Below are 17,928 nucleotides of genomic sequence, written 5' to 3' on the forward strand. Positions count from 1 at the left end.
CATGTAGGATCTCTGTCCTTACTGTGCTGTACATTGAGATTTAATGCTATAACTAGTACTCAAACAGTATTTTTCACTTTATGTTTCTGTGTGGGAGCAAACTGTTGAAATCTTTACTTAATGTATGCTAAACTGATCTTCTGTATATAAAGAGGAACGAAAATGAATCTTGATGTGAATGGAAGGGGAGAGGGAGTGGGAAAGGGGAGGGTTGCGGGTGGGAGGGAGGTTATGGGGGGGAAGCCAATGTAATCCATAAGCTGTACTTTGGAAATTTATATTCATTAAATAAAAGTTAAAAAAAGGAAAAAAAAAGAAAAAAAAAGAAATTAAAAATGAAAAACTTGAAAATGTATTTTCCAACACTTAAATTTTAATTCACAAAGTACATTTTATTGAATATAATTGCATATTACATATATTCTGTGAGTTATATGTGACAAAAGCATTTTTAAAACATTCCTATGGAGACATTTTCTGAACTATTTATACAATACAGAAAGGCATTTCATTCTGATGAGAATTTACATATGCATGCTAAAAAAAAAAGAACATTACATTTTTTAAGAATTGTGTCATAAGAAATCCATGATGCTTAATTTAAATAAATCTAAATGGTCAAATTTCTGTCTTAAAAGGTACAAAATAGTTAATATAATCACATTTTGTACTATTCTTTTGTGACATTAAGTAGCATTAGAGCTAATTACAAAATAAATCTAATATTTTCATTTTTATCAAACTTTAGAAAAATAAGAACTTGTGCTAATTATTTTGAGATAAATCAGAAATTATATAACAAAATTAATTTTTATAAACAAACTTTTAAAACAGATGTACACAAAAATAAAATATAGATTTTAACCAATATCTTAAACAAGTGTCCCTAGCTTTTTCCCTTTGGGATAATGAAGGTTAACCATGGGATTAAAAGTAACTTTAGAATGTATACATGGGTGATTCTCACTGATGTCATAAGCAAATTTTATTACAAATGCATAATGAGGTATGTCTTATTGACAATCACAAAGGCATTATTAGTAGTTATTAGAAGATATGCAAGTCAAAAGAATAGTGATGTTCTCTCCATAAGCCAGCAAAAACATGACTTTCTTGGCTAGCTTCTCTTGTAACTTGTGAATCATACTTCTGAATGCCAATAAATCTTAATCTTGTTAGATACTTTTGGAAAGTAATAAAACTTTAAGCTTACTAAATTACCTCATTTTGGGCATTTTGCTGGAGGGAGACTCACCTGGAATTTACTAAATAAAGGGAAATTCCCTGCATAATCTAAAAACAGCTATTTCCCTGAAAATTAATTTCTGTTTATCTTTCAAAGTCAATGTGGATGTTCCTGCTCTGTGTTGGGTCAAACATCTATAAAGCACTTAGTTCCTCTCTGCAGGTTAAACATATGACCACAGGGTCTGGTCTCTGCCTGCTGTCCTACAGGAATTAAAAATAGCACCTTCTTTCATTTTCAGTGTTCAGCTGATAAATTTTACGGTCACCCTCACTACTGATAAATACAATTAGCCAAAGAACAAAAGTTTCCTAAAACAAATTAAATCGTGCAGATTCCAAAGCACCACTACAGGGACACAAGCTGACAAAGCATGTGTCCCCTAAACCTTGAGAGTAGGAATATAGAAATTAAGTTACAACTGCCTGCTAAAATAGAGAAATTTCTTTTATAAAAAATTATGAGTGATAGCTAATAGCTTCGTTTTCTATAAAGAGTGTATCTGGCAGAAGAAAATAGTTCAAAATGGAAGTTAAACCTTGGGTCTTGAGGCAAATTCCTTGTATTTCAATCCCAGTTCTTAACACTTGCAGGTAGGGTGGCTTCAGATAATTTGCTTAATCTCTCTACACTTGTTTCCTTATCTATTCAAAAAATTAGATAATAAATATTGTTATAGTATAGCAGGATGTGGGATTAAATGAGATAAAACATTTCAAAGCAATTTGCCCCACACTATGCAGTCAACAAATGTCAACTATTATTATTGAATAGAATGATACATTCTTAATGAAAAACTCACTTGGTAAAAAGGGCATGCACTGGCCCTTCTAGATACAGTGTAAATATATTCCTAAATCCCACATGAAAGAATTGCCCATAGTTCCATTTTCTTTTTCTCTATATCAAAGTAGGATAAATTAATGGTGTATTAATCAAAACCAAAGCAAGCAGTATTTAAATACGCACAATTTAAGATTATAAAACAATGGAAGCCATCCCTCTCCTTTGCTTTCCTTTAATAAATACTTATTCAGAGCATGCTATGAATAGGTAACTATGCCTTTTAGTCAATACTGGAAAAATACTTGAACTTTTTTCCACCTAAAGATGAACAATGTTAATAGGAAGTAAGTCTCTAATTCTTTGCATGGATTTTTTTTCAACCGTAGAAGATTCATTTTTCTATTAAGAAGTATAGTATATATTCAGTAAATCATTTTGTATAAACCTACTTAAGTTCCTCAAAGTCTACCTAGCGAACAAGGAAACAGAACTGATAGCTTTTTCTTGTGATGAATTTGATGAGAGATGTGCTTTCCATAATTAAAACTAAACAATGAAACCTTTAAAAATTGTTAAAGACTACATTTTGAATTGTATTCAATATATTGTAAGGTTTCATAAAATCCTGGAAGAGAAGTGGAATGAAAAGGTATATTGGGTGGGCACAATACAATTATCTAAAATTTCTTATATATAAGGTCAAAGAATCATGTTGCAAGAAACAGAATGAAAAATAAGGTTTATATTTTTATCCTCCATGAAGCATGGAGGATTAAAAGAATTTAATTAAGTTGAAAGCAACACACTAGACTATCTCTAAAAATAAGCATAAATCTGTGCAACTTGAGTTTCATGTATGCCTTCATTCATTCATGCATTTCATGATATCTCTAATACATCCTCACCGTGGTGGGTACAATACATGGAAATAAAAGGCACAATTCAAGAAAAAAGACCCACAAATATATTTAGCTAGTGGATAATAAACACAAATACACAGAAAGTTAGTTGGGTGCATATGATGGTACATATCACACTGTGTATAAGGGAGCCTCCAAAATGTGACATCAGATTAAGCAACCTTGAGTCAGTCAAGTTGGGAAGCATTCTAAGCCAAATCTCTAAGTGCAAGGCTACTTTAAGACACTTGGGAGAGACAGTGAATGGAAGGACTGCAACATTACGCAAGAGCAAAGGCCAGCCCACAGAGGCTTGGCACAGAACCTGCTGCGTTAAGTTACATAGCAAGGTCTGTGTTTTAGAAGAGCACTCTGACAGCAATGCACAAGATAGACTGACAGGAAAGCACACAGAGGTAGGAAAATCAAGGCATTAGCTGTTCAGCGGGCTGGGATGCAGTGGGGAGGCAACAGAATGACGTCATGAGCCGTTAAAGTCAAGGGAACAGGCATTCATGACCAATAAGGCACAGCAAATGAAGGAGAAGAAAATACCACAGTGAGATCTAGGTGTGGGCCTGAGTAACTAGGTGCTGGGGGAAAACAAAGATCGCAAAGGGAGATGATTTACGTTTTAGTATACACTGAATCTGAAAGTATCTGGGAATCATATGACTTTTTAAAAAGATTTATTACACAAAGAACATCATGAAATCTACTTAGTATGCTGAGAAAACCACTGGCTGGAAAGATTAACAGGATTTCCTGAGATGTGTAATACATAAACTTGGAGTCGTTTTCCTCGTTCAGCTTTCCTGCTGCTTAGAATCTGCAGTTGATCCACAACTGGTAGTTATTAGTTATTCCATTCACCGTCTCCATGAGTTTATTTAAGGGAAGCATTTCATTTTAGCCTAACAGTGGTGAAATAATTTTTTAGAAGTCTTCCAAGGAGATTCCTTAAAGCCAAAATTCATCTTAATTTTTGAGAATTTTTTTCTGCTTAAAGTTTCTTAGATAAATTGTTTTTGCTAGGAAAAAAAAAGTAAATAGCAAGCAGTGTCACTTACAATTTCAATTTACTACATAAATATTTCAGATTATTTTACCTTTGGGCACCAATTTTTCTTGCTTTAAAACTGTTTTAGCCTAAACAACCATGGCAGCAAAATGCAAGGATGCATTCTGCAAATGAGCTGCATATTGGTTATGGTTTTGTATCTTAGTCAAAGAGTAGGTTTGACTAATTTTTCAGTGAATTTAACATGCTTAGATTAATTAAGCTAACTGGTTGTAAACTACCATGTAGGTATCACTCCAGGTAATTTTGTTAAGCTAACATGAATTAAACCACAATAAAGTCATAGCACTGAGGGCGAAGAATAAACTCATGTATGCTAAGCACTTTACTCCAATGCAAGTTTAAAATGTTATCTCAAAACAGTATAAAAAGAAAGGCAAGCCAAGGAAGGTAGAAACAAAAAGAGGGGGAGAGAGGGAGGAGGAAGAGAATATCATTATATTCTTCTTAGAACTGTATCCACAAACTATATCGAATTGTTATAAACTAACTAAATATTTAAAAATTTTAAAAAGAGAAATAAAACTCAGATATGTCTTATATTGGAGCATTCATTCATGTCCCCGCCTGTTTGCTTCGGATCCGTCTCTCTGCTAATGCCCTGGGAAAGCAAAGCAGAAAGGGCTCAAGTACTTGCACACTGCCACCCATGTGGGAGAACTGGATGAAGCCCCAGGCTCCTGCCTTTGACCTGGCCCAGCCCTGGGTCATTGCAGTCATTTGTGGAGTAAACCAGGGGATGGAAGATCCTTTTGTCTCTCTCTCTCTCTCTCCCCTTCTTTTTGTTAATCCACCCTTCAAATAAATAAAATAAATCTTTAAAACATATATGTAATTAACATACTTTACAACAAAATACTACATTTTTTAAGCAACAAAATAATGGGTAGCTCCAAGTCACCACCTATGTGTATTATTCATATTAGCAGTAATGTAATCATCACTTAAGAGGTTATATAATTTTTACTATTGGACTTTATTATAATTTTTTTTGACAGGCAGAGTTATACAGTTAGAGAGTGACAGAGAGAAAGGTCTTCCTTCCATTGGTTCACCCCCGAAAAGGCCGCAGCGGCTGGCGCACTGCGGCCCATCCAAACCAGGAGCCAGGCACCTCCTCCTGGCGGGTGCAGGGCCCAAGCACTTGGGCCATCCTCCACCGCCCTCCTGGGCCACAGCAGAAAACTGGACTGGAAGAGGAGCAACCAGGACAGAATCTGGCGCCCCAACCGGGACTTGAACTGGGGTGCTGGCGCCACAGGCAGAGGATTAGCCAAGTGAGCCACAGCGCTGGCTTATAATTTTCTTAGCCAATACATGGGATACATTTACATACAATTTTTTTTTTCCTTTCAATCATTGAATTCCTCTTCCTCAAGCTTTAATCTCATAGTCACTAAGAACTGTGGCTGCTTCACCACCATTCTATGCTCTACAGTCTTCTGATTGTCGTTACTTTAAGCTGCTACCCTGTGCACATCGGGACACTGGACCCACCAAACACCAAGGCACCCAGCAAGTGCCATATCATGATCTCAGGCCTAACCTAATATCCTGAAGCATGATTTTAATATTTCATTCAAAGCTGACAATTTTTCAAGTCTATTAAATTTCATTTGATTTGGTTATAGTGTGTTTATAAAAGATTTCAGTTATACATGCAACAGAAATTAAATATCCTATGTTTTTAAGGTAAGCCTAAGGCATTCAGAACAAAATAAAAGGAGAACTTCAGTACTTCTGGATTTCCAGTTAATTATTATTGTAAAGCACCAATAATTCATTTTTAGCTATTTAAATAGTGTTGCATACCAGGAAATCAGACATCAAATAAAAGATAGTAAAACACCATGAACCACAAAAGCATCAATATAGCAGTTTCATTATGACTACATGGCACTTAAACCTTAAAATATCAATACCAGGTCTACCTTAAGAAGTACAACACTCATGGCTTAAAAAACAAATGCTTGACTTTAAGAAGCACTTCAGTTTCACGTAGGGAAGCAGTGGAGATGAGTGGAATAAAGATTGGAGATTTGCTTTTGTAGTGACAGAGCTTTGGGGCAAGTGTGTAGTTTTATTTCCTTGTCATGGTCAATGTTTATGGATAAGGAGTCATTCTGTAGACAATGAAGAGTAACCACCATAAGCAAAAGCAGAAAGTATACATTTCCTAAGGAAGACTTTTTTTTTCAATATCACAGAAGAATAAACTACAGAAGAACTGTTACAAATACATCTATACATAGTAGGCATGATTGGAAAAATGTTTTAAGAGAAATAACAAAGAATTTCTCTTTAATTAATTCTTTGGTTATAAATAGGTCTTGAGTGACTTTTGTTATATGACAATTAGCTGATTTTGCTGGTGTCTGTTTTGTGTGTCCCGCTATGACCAGGATGAAATTAATTATCCTGGATGATAGTTTGTAGAATGTATTTAATTCAATTCACTTTGCTCTAATGTAAAACAATTACAGAATGAAAATAGGTCTTTTGACAAGAGATAGCATATGTTATTTATGATCTGTTGTACATGTTGCATAAATTTTCATCCTTTTAAAAATAAAAACTCAGATGCTTTAAACAGGAAGGACAAACAAGGTGAAATACAAGCACATGGTACATCATTCCATGATTCTTGATATGATGTTTCCCCTTCACTGGCCCACAGATTCCTGAGTGAAATAAAGCACAATAATCATAATTAGCATGGCAGGCTTACTCAAAAGAGGGGGATGCTATTACTGCCCAAACAAAGAACTCCTACTCTAATAATGATGAACTAAGATAGTTGTGAGTCAGCTAAATAATGTTGGCTATTTTGGAACAGTTCATAGCACCAAATATATGGAAATCTCTGAGAATAAAATAACATAATAGTAGAGAAAACTTAAGAGCAATGAAAAAGAAATGCAGGGCTGGGCATTTGGCTCAGTGGTTAAACTACCGCACAGGACACCTGCATCTCATATCAGAGTGTATGGGTTTGAGTTCTGACTTTGCTTTCCATTCCAGCTTCCTGGTAACATGCACCTGTGGAGGCAGCAGGTGACGGTTCACGTACTTCAGTCTTGCCACCCACATGACAGACCCAGACGGAGAGTACATGAAACATTTTAAAATAAACTAGCCCAATGTGACAAAAGAAAAAAAAAATGTACAAGCAGCATAATCAATTTCCTTGTAGATTGGTGGTTACCTGTTCTCTGGTAGAAAAGGATGCCGTGTACTTTTGTGTAATTGTATATTTTACCCTATAATAGTATAAACAAGTATATTCAAGCAAATAGTGAATGACTAGGACTTTAATGAAACTGAAAAAAAAAAGCAAGTGGGTTAATAGGTGGTGGAAGTATATTGAATTTACTTATTATTTGGAATATCATTTAGAGTGACTTACACTTTTCCTGTGCCTTGGTGCATTATTTTCTATACCATTGCTATCATCTAATTTCCTGTAAAGAAAACAAGAGGGAAAATCATTAGATGCTTACATTGCCTAAAATTAAGTCTGTAGACCAGTCTATCATAGCTATCAGGTTAAAATGTAAAACATCAATACACAGAATTTATCCTTACTAAAAATATTTTACTCGTAATACTGATGGTATTGTTAGGCCATTGCTGAGACTGCAGCTATTGCCACTGATGATGGAGACAAAGGCTTGCTCCTTTTATGCAGAGGAAGGATTACTTCCCCCCAAGCATAAGTGGAGCTTGAGCTTATCATCACAATGTATGTATTGCTTTGAAACATGCAAGATAGTATAGTCAATGAGGTACTTAGTCCACTTGTGTGCCACTGGTGTTATAATCTGATACGTTTATTATATTGAATTAGAGGTTAAAGTTGGTTCTTCATCTACCCAATGTGCATCAGAGCACGACCACAAACGTGGGCTTCAGATTCTTAGGAACGAGTAACCTAGGTAAGCAGGGTACCTAACGGATGTCCTTCAAGGTCTTACGCACAGGCCTACCGAGTTAGCTACTAGCCTTTGCATAATAAATCCAACCAACTAATCAATTTTGTCAAAAGTGGGGTATGACTGGTATGTAGCACTGTAGGGCTTAAATGCCTGAGTGAATCAGATAATTGAGGAGCTCTCATTGAAATATTTGAAGTGACTGACCTTCTAAAATATTACACATTTAGTACGATTTTAAAGCACTTTTATCAAGAATCTTGAATAAATTATGGGTATCTAAACACATGTGTAAGCATGATGCACATATAAATATATATCATATATTAAATTAACCTCTGCCCGCCCCCCAAGTGATCTCAACTAAAAATTCTCAAAGGATCGTTGATAGAGGGATGCCCTATGAGTTCAAATGTCCTGTTACAACCTAAAGATGAGAAAGCCGCACACTTTCAGTGAGCTCTAATACAGATAAAATAGACAAAATGATGTAGATTATCCCGAGTTTCCAAAAAAGAAAGTCCACCTTTGCTATTACAGACTGAATCAGTTTGACACTACTTCTAAATCATTCTAGAGAGTATTAAAGAGTAGAATAGGTTGTATAAGTGAAAATTCAATTATTCAGAAGCTATAGTCCATTCCAGTGTCCAGGCACCATCCTTTCAGAGTATTTATTAAACACACCAGAATGCACCCTCCACCTCTATCTCGCAGAAGTGATCAGAGACACGGGGGAGGCTGAGCTGAGAAAACAGCAGAACCCAGACAACTGCCTTCCAGCATGTGAATGGCTGCCATGTTTATTAGATAACTCTAAGAAAAAGGACCAATACATGGGAATCGGAACTATTAACATTGTAAATAAATATAAACAGGATGCCCAGTTCTCCAGGAGGACTGACTGCCTGGGAGAGGAGCAATCCCTTCCAACTATGAGAGTCTCTCATTCTAAGACAACACTGCTTTTACCCCAACTGGTATTATGGAACCTTTCATATAATTATTTTGTGTCCTTAATTTGGAAGTTCCTATCTTGCTGATGTATTTTACCTCCTGTATGTGAACTGATCAAAAACACCTACTTGAACAATGTCCGTGAATTTCTCAATGCTGCCAGCTCTGCTTTGCTTCAACACCAGCCTCTCCCAGCACGTGCTGGCTAATAGGGATAAACTTTAAGTGCTGTTTTGTGTTGGGAACAGTTGCTCGGGCCTCCCATTTCTCAGCTTTCTTTAAGCTTCTTTAATTCATTTTCATTTCTTGGTCTCCAGCCCTGGCTCGGTTCCTCAGACTTGGGCAGCTCTGTCTCCAGCTTCCACACTCAGTTCCCCAGCTTGGAGAGTCAGCCACTTTCACCTCAGTCACACTCAGTTATGTCCCTGGTGATTTTAACCCTAGCCTTCTCATGTAAACAAGGGAGCTGGAAGCAAACACACGGCACGACTGGTGTTCTCTAAAAAATAATGAGCAAGAGAATCCTAGGCCAGTGATTCTCAATGTGACAAAACCAGAACAACTGGGAGATGTTTGCAAGAAATACAGATCCCCAAACCCCAATCCCAGAGGTTCTGATGGAGGAGATCCAGCAAGGTCTGTGCACCTGTATTTTGTACGATCCTCTTAAGTCATTGACAATACAGCCAAGGTGGAGAATCACTGTGTTATCGAACACCTGTGCTTCACGCCTGCACTAAGCATTTTGACATATGCAATATTCATTCAGCTATGTGGCAAGGGCTATTATTGAACTCCTTTTGTAGAGGGAAAACCGAAGCACACAGAAAAGAGTGTAGCAGGCAATGGAGGGGGATGCTAATGCAGACTCCTGGTTCTGGATGCCACGCTTCATCATCGCTAGGGTGGCACAGAAAATAACACACACGCCTGATATTCTGATGCTTTATCCTCAGCTGGAATCTTCATTCAGCTTCATACGAATTTTTATTTTACTCAAGTGAAAATTAATCTGTAAAATGTAATACTTACAACTGTTCAATTTGTTCAAATTCTTTCCCTTCATCTGTAAGAAGAATTTGGCCATGAAGTAAGGTTAGTTAGATATTTCTTATGTTCAATTTAATCTCTCCCCTTCCCCAAGAATACACTGTGCTGTGCTTCCCCTTGGGAAAGGGGGAGAGGCGTGCTGCCTCCCACATCCGCACCTCCTTCATGCCTTCCCCTTATCTGCCCTCCAGGCCCTACCCGCATTTCTAATCAACCACAGTTCAGTGCTCTGGGACTTCGAAAACTATGACTGATAAGAGCTTGCCATTATTTATATTAGCAAAAAGATTTAGTACAAAATCAGGAAAGAATACAGGATGCAAGATAAAGTTCTCAAAGGACCATCTGCACTCTTCATTCACTGGGCAGACACTAGGAAAGTTGGAAACTGACAAGACAAGGTCTCTTTTATAAGAATTCCAGAAGGCCAAACATTTCTCAGTGAACTATCTAAATGACAAGGTAATTGTTTAAGACTTTTCATATTATCACAGATTTTCCTAATATTCCAGTACTGACATACATATTACCTAGTTGGTGCATTGGTACCAGGAGCACCAAAAGAAAAAAAAGAAAAAAACAGAATCTTAATACTAAAATTTTTTAAAAATTGAAACAGGAAGATGACTGATATACTTTCACCATTATTATTAAGATTCTTTCCTCAAAACTCTAAAGTGACTGGAATGTACCAACTCATAACACATATCGTATGTGATACTTACGATTATTAAGTGTAATGTAATCTAAAAACACAAACCCTACCTGGTTGCTTCCTTTTCTTTTGTGTGTACACTTCACAAAGCAGAATAATGGCCACTAAAAGAACAACCTCAGCAATTATTGCAAGAAATGGTTTGAGAGGCACCCAAAAGCTCAGCACGACAAGTTCAATGTGTTCTTCACTCTCGCCCAGGTGGAATTGTGCCCGGCACCAGTAGGATCCCCCATCTTCTTCTGAAAGATGCATTATCTTGAGCCTTGTTTCATTAGCGTGTGTTCCATTCATCATATACTTATCATTCATTTGAATATCAACAGGAACCTAGTATAAGAAGACATTAAAATCTTTATATCATATTGCATTATATATCTTTATATACATATCCCATATGATCTAGTTTTGGGTGAAAGCTGTTAGCTAATGCCAAGAAAATTGCTTACTATGAAAAGTCACATTAAAATTCATAAGGGACCCAGCTTTATTGTACAGTGGGTTAAGCCACTGTCTGCCATGTCAATATCCCAAATTGGAGTGCTAGTTCAAGTCCCAGGTGCTCCATGTCTAATTCAGCTCCTGCTAATGTACCTGGGAAAGCAGCAGAAGATGGCCCGAGTATTTAGGCCTCTTCCATCCATGTACGAGACATGGGTGGAACTTCAGGATCCCAGATTTGGCCTGGTCCAACCCTGGCCATTATAGCCATCTGGAGAACGGACCAGAAGATGGAAGATCCCTCTTTCTGTGTCTCTCCCTCTCACTCTCTGTCACTCTGCCTTTCATATAAATAAGTAAATCTTTTTAGAATGTGTGAGAAGTTTTATTTTACAGATAAGAGCTCTTAACAGAATTCTATCTCCCAAATAGCAAACAAAGGAAAAAGGATCCTCTTCTGCAAGTATTTAGCACTGAATGCTGGAAACTACAAACAAGGGCGTAACTCACCACAGGTAAATGTCAGAACTAAAAGCAGAAAATTCCTAAGTATTTGGACCTCACATTCTAATCTCTGACTACGCTTCAGACTACTTCTTCCTTCAGAAGCACAGGCACAGGGGTTTTTTTCCTTCCTTTTTTAAAATTTTATTTAAGGCATACAAATGTCATGTATTTCATATATACAGATTTAGGAACATAGAGATACCTCCCACCCTGACCTTCCTCCCACCCATGATCACACACTTCATCCTCCACCTTCCTCTACTCCCACTCTTAATTTTTACAAAGATCTATTTCAATTTACTTTATATTCATAAGATTAACCCCACTCTAAGTAAAGAGCTCAATAAACAGTATGAAGAAAAAAACAACACTGTTCCTCAGTAGTAGAAACAAGAGCTGTAAACAATCATCGACTATCCAAATGTCAATTTCACTCCAACACATTACATTTTAGGTACTCTATTAGTTACCACAGATCAGAGAAAACATATGGTATCTGTCTTTTTGGAACTGGCTTATTTCACTAAGCAGCACGGGCACAGGGGTTGAGCCTGAAGCTACTATTTCTGACCATCGCTGTAAAGGAAAATCGCTCATTTTGATAATGGGAGCTCCACAGGCTGGAACGGCACATGAAATCCTGGGCCTTTGGAGCTGACATAAAAGGACTGATAGAGACCCTCAGTGGGGCTGGTTCCTGCGGTGGCTGCACTTCACATCCGGGTTTCTCTTCCAGGCAAGCTAGCTTCTGAGGTTGGCTGGGTTTCCCCACTTGGCTCACAGCAATCATACAAAGCTATTTTGGAGCTGTTTTATTTATTTAAATTAAATTTTATTCTCAGGCCATCTGATGCCTTTGCTGTTCTATCACTCAACTGTACTTTTCAATAAATGCTAATCTACATACAAATATTCTCAGAGATTTTCTGAGAAAGAACTGTCTGTGAGTTTATTATTTGTCAAAGAAATTATACCAAACTGACCTCTTGTGCACAGAACTGCCTGGGATGTCTGTTACAAACGCACATTCTCTGAATCAGATAATAAATCTAAGTATTACGTTTATAACAAGTCCAGGCAGATTTTGAAGCAGGTAATTTATCTACATCTTGAAGAAGCATTTGATCTAAAGTTTTGACTTATAACCTCTTCCTTCCACTTTACTCACACCCCAATGTGACCCATGCTTAGGGCCAAATTAAGAGGATAATGATTAGTATAGCAAATGGAGCCAAGTTCAAGTATATGCAAAACTACGTTAGATTTAGGCTATTGAGCCGGCGCCACAGCACACTAGGCTAATCCTCTGCCTGCGTCGCCGGCACACCAGGTTCTAGTCCCGGTCGGGGCGCCGGATTCTGTCCCGGTTGCCCCTCTTCCAGGCCAGCTCCCTGCTGTGGCCAGGGAGTGCAGTGGAGGATGGCCCGAGTACTTGGGCCCTGCACCCCATGGGAGACCAGGAGAAGCACCTGGCTCCTGCCATCGGATCAGCGCGGTGCGCCGGCCGCAGCGGCCACTGGAGGGTGAACCAACGGCAAAGGAAGACCTTTCTCTCTGTCTCTCTCTCACTGTCCACTCTGCCTGTCAAAAAATTAAAAAATAAAAAAAAATTTAGGCTATTGATTGTCTAACATCACACATGCATAAGTAACCAGGCTGTATATTTCAAATTCCAGTTGAGATTTATTTTTACAAATTTACATGATTTTTTAAAAAAATATTTGCTCATGCACAATGACTGCTGTTCCTAATCACCAGGAAGAAGATAAGCGGAAGCAGTCACAGTTGAAGTCGCTAGCTATGTGCTCTGGAACTATTTCTTTGAAGAATTAAGCCAGTGTTGGCATAAAACAGTCACTGCCCTGTCTAAGTCCTTCCTTTATCAGCCTTCAAGAGCCTCTAATATGTTCCTTCTAGAATTACAGCTTGCCTTTAACAAGACTTTAATTTCAATTCTCATTAGCACCAGGCCAAGAGAAGGGTGTACCCTAAGGAACAATGTTCTAATTTCCCAGCCATTAGAGGTTTTCTGGGAGAAAGACAGGAAGCCAGAAATGATTTATTAGAATACTCATGTTTTTCTTCCTATCAACTGTTTGAATAGCCATTTCACTTAAATAAATAGTAATTCAAAGTGCAATATTTGGCCACCAACAGGAATCTGGAAGGCTAAGAAAAAAAAGGTCAATGGCATTTACTGATAAAACCTAACACCTAAGTTCAAGTTACTAATTTTTCACTTTTTTTTCAAACTGTACCGTTATATTACATTAAGTCAAAGGTATTTCAGGAGAGAAGCTGGAAAAGAAAGCTTTTTTTTCTAGTTACTTTCCTGGAACGATAAGAAAAAACAGAATCTGTTTTTATGGGGTTATTATTAAACTGAGTTACTAAAAATGAATTGAAACCTCCTTTCAAAGGACGCCAATAAATTGTTCAACCTATAAAACAAAATACCAACTAATGAAACATTAAGAATACCTTCAGATGTACAATATAATGTGCTGAGACTATCAAAAGACAATTCCATTTTTCACAGTTCTTTAAGAATACATAATAAAAGATGATATTTGTAGGAATGTTGAGAATCTTGTGATTTATGAAATAAAAGTTTTGTTGATTTTTTCTTCGTATCAAAGAAACGTGGCCTTACCTGTGTGCTCCCATTACTGCTGTACCAGCTCCAGTTCAAAGGAGAGCAATCTTGACATTTACACGACAACACGGTAGAATCCCCCACATAAGTGACCAATGGCTTGTTTTTTCTATGAAGTTCAGGGACTAAGAAAAATTCAGAGAAATGTACATTTTACTAAAAGAATTTAAACACAGGGAATGTGCATGTATTCCACTTGAAGACATTTTTATCAATGCATAATTTTCTGTATATTGTTTCAGTTATATATAAAATAAATTTAATTTATGGTAGTTAGAGTGCAGTCTGTAACAATAATAATAGTAGTGGTTATATGGCCCCCAATATAATTGTCTTCAATGCAGAAAAGAGAAAAGTTTTCTGGGGGCTAGTGCTATGGCGCAGCTGGTTAACGCCCTGGCCTGAAGTGCCAGCATCCCATATGGGTGCCGGTTCTAGTCCCGGCTGCTCTACTTCCCATCCAGCTCTCTGCTATGGCCTGGGATAGCAGTAGAAGATGGCCCAAGTCCTTGGACCCCTGCACCCACGTGGGAGACTTGGAAGAAACTCCTGGCTCCTGGCTTCGGATTGGCGCAGCTCCAGCCTTTGCAGCAAATTGGGGAGTGAATCATTGGATGGAAGACCTCTCTCTCTCTCTGCCTCTCCTTCTCTCTGTGTAACTCTGACTTTCAAATAAATAAATAAATCTTAAAAAAAAAGAAAAAAAGAAAAGTTTTCTGAACCTAAAAACTAGAAACACTGTAAAAATGGTTGCAGATTTTAAACAAGAAAGAATTTCATGTTTTTGGATCAATTCTTTCTTCATAACTACTAAGGTATCACGGAGTAATTATTTTCCTCAAAGTTTTACTCTTAGATGGCATTTGAGTAGACAGAATGTCCAAGATTTAAAATCTTGAGTTGCTGCAGACTTATGCAAAGACAGCCAAAAGTAAAGTGAGAACAGGAGAAAAAAGCACAGGGAAATGAAGAGAAAAAGGACAGACTAAAGCAAATAAACAGATTTAAAATATTTTCATATAATTTTACAAAATAACATGTACTAATATTAATGATCAAGTAGACTTAGCAACAAAGATTTTGTTGATTTCACTTTGTTTCATGTAAACTATAGCAGATTTGGAGTTCGTGGAATTTTTTGTTGGTCTCCTTTGTTTTTTTTTTTTTTTTTTATCTTTTATTTGTTTAGTTTGCCAGCAGGGGAAAGAATAAATAAATTTCAAAATCTAAATATTTTATACTATGTAGACAAATTTTACAGATATTATTTAATATTCGCCTGTTATTCAATTTTTAGATTTTGTATTTGAGAGGCTCAAGATAGGGAATGGAAAAATCAGTTTAAATTGCTAAAGTCGGGCTTCTAGATTAAGTACGTTTTCTAAGCATTCATGGATGTTTGCTATGCAAAGGTAACTGAAAATCAGTTTAAATTGCTAAAGTCGGGCTTCTAGATTAAGTACGTTTTCTAAGCATTCATGGATGTTTGCTATGCAAAGGTAACTGAACACTTGCTTGATGTAGGAATTATAAAGATGAGAAAGAAGGAAAAGATATTAACAACAGCCAAAGAAATTCTGATTCATATAACCACCAGACAAATGGTAAAAACAGAGTTGGAGAGCGGGTTTTTCTTCATGGGTTTCATCCTCAGGTGATTATGGTTTCATTGGTGAGTGAGGCAAGTCTTCTTTTGGCCCTTGTTGAAAACGGGCCTAACCTCTTGACTCCAGTCTAGTCACACAGAGCACCCTCTTCAACAGTGCTGCTGCGGAGCAGCAGGGCACAGAATGAAGTGCTGCTAATAACCAAGAGACGCACAGAGGAGGGAAGTATGTCACCCACAAAGGTGTAAACTCTTCAAGTAATCACAAGGCAGACAACAAAGGTAATGCATAATAAGCTATGGCTCCCATACTTCTCATAACCAAGTAAACATGTTTGATTAAGGCTGTGCAATTTCACATTAACTGAAGATTTTAATCTCCCAACAAACAGTCCATAGACCCCTAGGGAAAAAATAGTAGTGTGCCCCTGAGGGATGTGACAGAAGAGATGAGTTCGAGTGACCAGGGTAACATGCTGGTGACTTTGTCATTGCAGCCAAAGAAACTGGGGAGGTAACCTTGCCAGCGACATTCAGAGATCACTTCTAAGAGACCTAAGAGTGTCCCATTCTTTTCAATTGGCCACCATTATACTGAGGGACATAAGGGGCATGTGGCTAATTTCAGAAGTGGGGTCCTGAATATTAGAAGGAGTCCACACAATGACAGTGTGACAGTGATGGACATGACACAGATAAGTTTTGGATTGAGGATATATTGAACATAGGATTACACTTTGGTGTTACTATGCCTGAGGACCAGGGTAAACCATATCCATCTTACAGTGCTGTTTTAAAGGATTAAATGAGAGAACATAAAATGTAAAGTGTTTGGTGCATTGTAAACACCATAAGATTAAAACTTCTGCTGTAATTATGCACTGACACTGCTTTCTTAAGTAAGTTTTCTTAGAATCTGTAAAGGCCATGCCTTTCTACATAGTGGTCATTAGCCAGCTTAATAGAAAGGATGAACTTCATGTATGATAATGGGCTCTGGGCTAGCTAGCTTTATGAAACAGAGAAGAAATAAAACAAGGGAAAAAAAGATGAGAATTAGAAATTCACCTGAATATATCTCCGAACCATGGGGATGTGTAAAAACACAGAAAAATGAGGAAAGGACTCTAAACTGAGTTCTTTCAGAAAATGCATTCCATCTAAAAATGGAGAGGAAAGTAGTAAAAGTGAAACAAAACACACATTAGGTCATGAATTCACAGCCAAGAGGGCCCAGGAAAATAACAGAACAAGCAAATTGAGATGTTCGTGATAGCACAAATCCAACCTTGAATATCATGTAATAATCAACTTTTGTAGAAGCTATAAAAATACTCTAAGCTTTTAAAAATTTTATTTATTTAGTTTGTTAGTTTCCTATTTATTTGAAAGGCAGAGATACAGACAGATGGAGTTCCCACTGCTCGTCCATTCCCCAGTTGTCTACAATAGCACAGATGGGGCCAGGCAAAAGTTGGGAGCTAAAAATCAATCCAGGTCTCCCATGTGGGTGGCAGATAACCAACCATGTGAGCCATCACCCAGTACCTCCTAGGATGTGCATTAGCAGGAAACTGGAATTAGGAGCCAGGACTCAAGCCTAGGCATTATAATATGGAATATAGGCATCCCATGAGGCATTTAAACTGCTACATCAAATGCTTGCCCCAAATTCTACCACTTGAACCACACGTTCAAGTGCTTGGCTAACACAATTGAAGAGATTATTGTATCAATTTTATAATTTAAGCATAAATTAGAACAATTCAAACCAGGGTGCCTAATTATTGTTCTTTTCCAATCATAAGAAATGAAATTGATTAAAAAAATCTTTTAAAATCTTGTTTCTAGATCTATGTAGTACACAGAGCAAAAAGAAAAAGTGGAATAACAGTTTTACACATTATTATGAAACATAAGAATAAAAAGGAAGTAGCCTATTTACAACATATTGATTGTAACAAGACAGGCAGAATAATGCAAAAACTACTTTGACACAATCATGAGCTAAACTTTTAAATAAAAGGGAACCTATTATCCAAAAGCTTTTCT

The 17,928-nt window shown here is 37.2% G+C and overlaps 1 protein-coding gene across 1 annotated transcript in view; it reads right to left on the reverse strand.

Annotated features, from left to right (window-relative positions):
- Positions 1 to 371: 371 nt before the first annotated feature.
- EMB (embigin) overlaps positions 372 to 17,928 on the reverse strand; it is a 60,846-nt gene continuing 43,289 nt past the window's right edge. The window contains exons 5-9 of the mRNA XM_008262186.4: positions 14,268 to 14,395; positions 10,717 to 10,996; positions 9,934 to 9,967; positions 7,419 to 7,473; positions 372 to 6,693 (exon numbers count right to left, since the gene is read on the reverse strand). Coding sequence (XP_008260408.1) covers positions 6,676 to 6,693; positions 7,419 to 7,473; positions 9,934 to 9,967; positions 10,717 to 10,996; positions 14,268 to 14,395 — 515 coding nt within the window. The 3' untranslated portion in view covers positions 372 to 6,675. The remainder of the gene's footprint in view (positions 6,694 to 7,418; positions 7,474 to 9,933; positions 9,968 to 10,716; positions 10,997 to 14,267; positions 14,396 to 17,928) is intronic.

The sequence above is a fragment of the Oryctolagus cuniculus genome, chromosome 14 (genome assembly GCF_964237555.1).
Source record: "Oryctolagus cuniculus chromosome 14, mOryCun1.1, whole genome shotgun sequence".
NCBI classification, from domain to species: Eukaryota; Metazoa; Chordata; class Mammalia; order Lagomorpha; family Leporidae; genus Oryctolagus; species Oryctolagus cuniculus.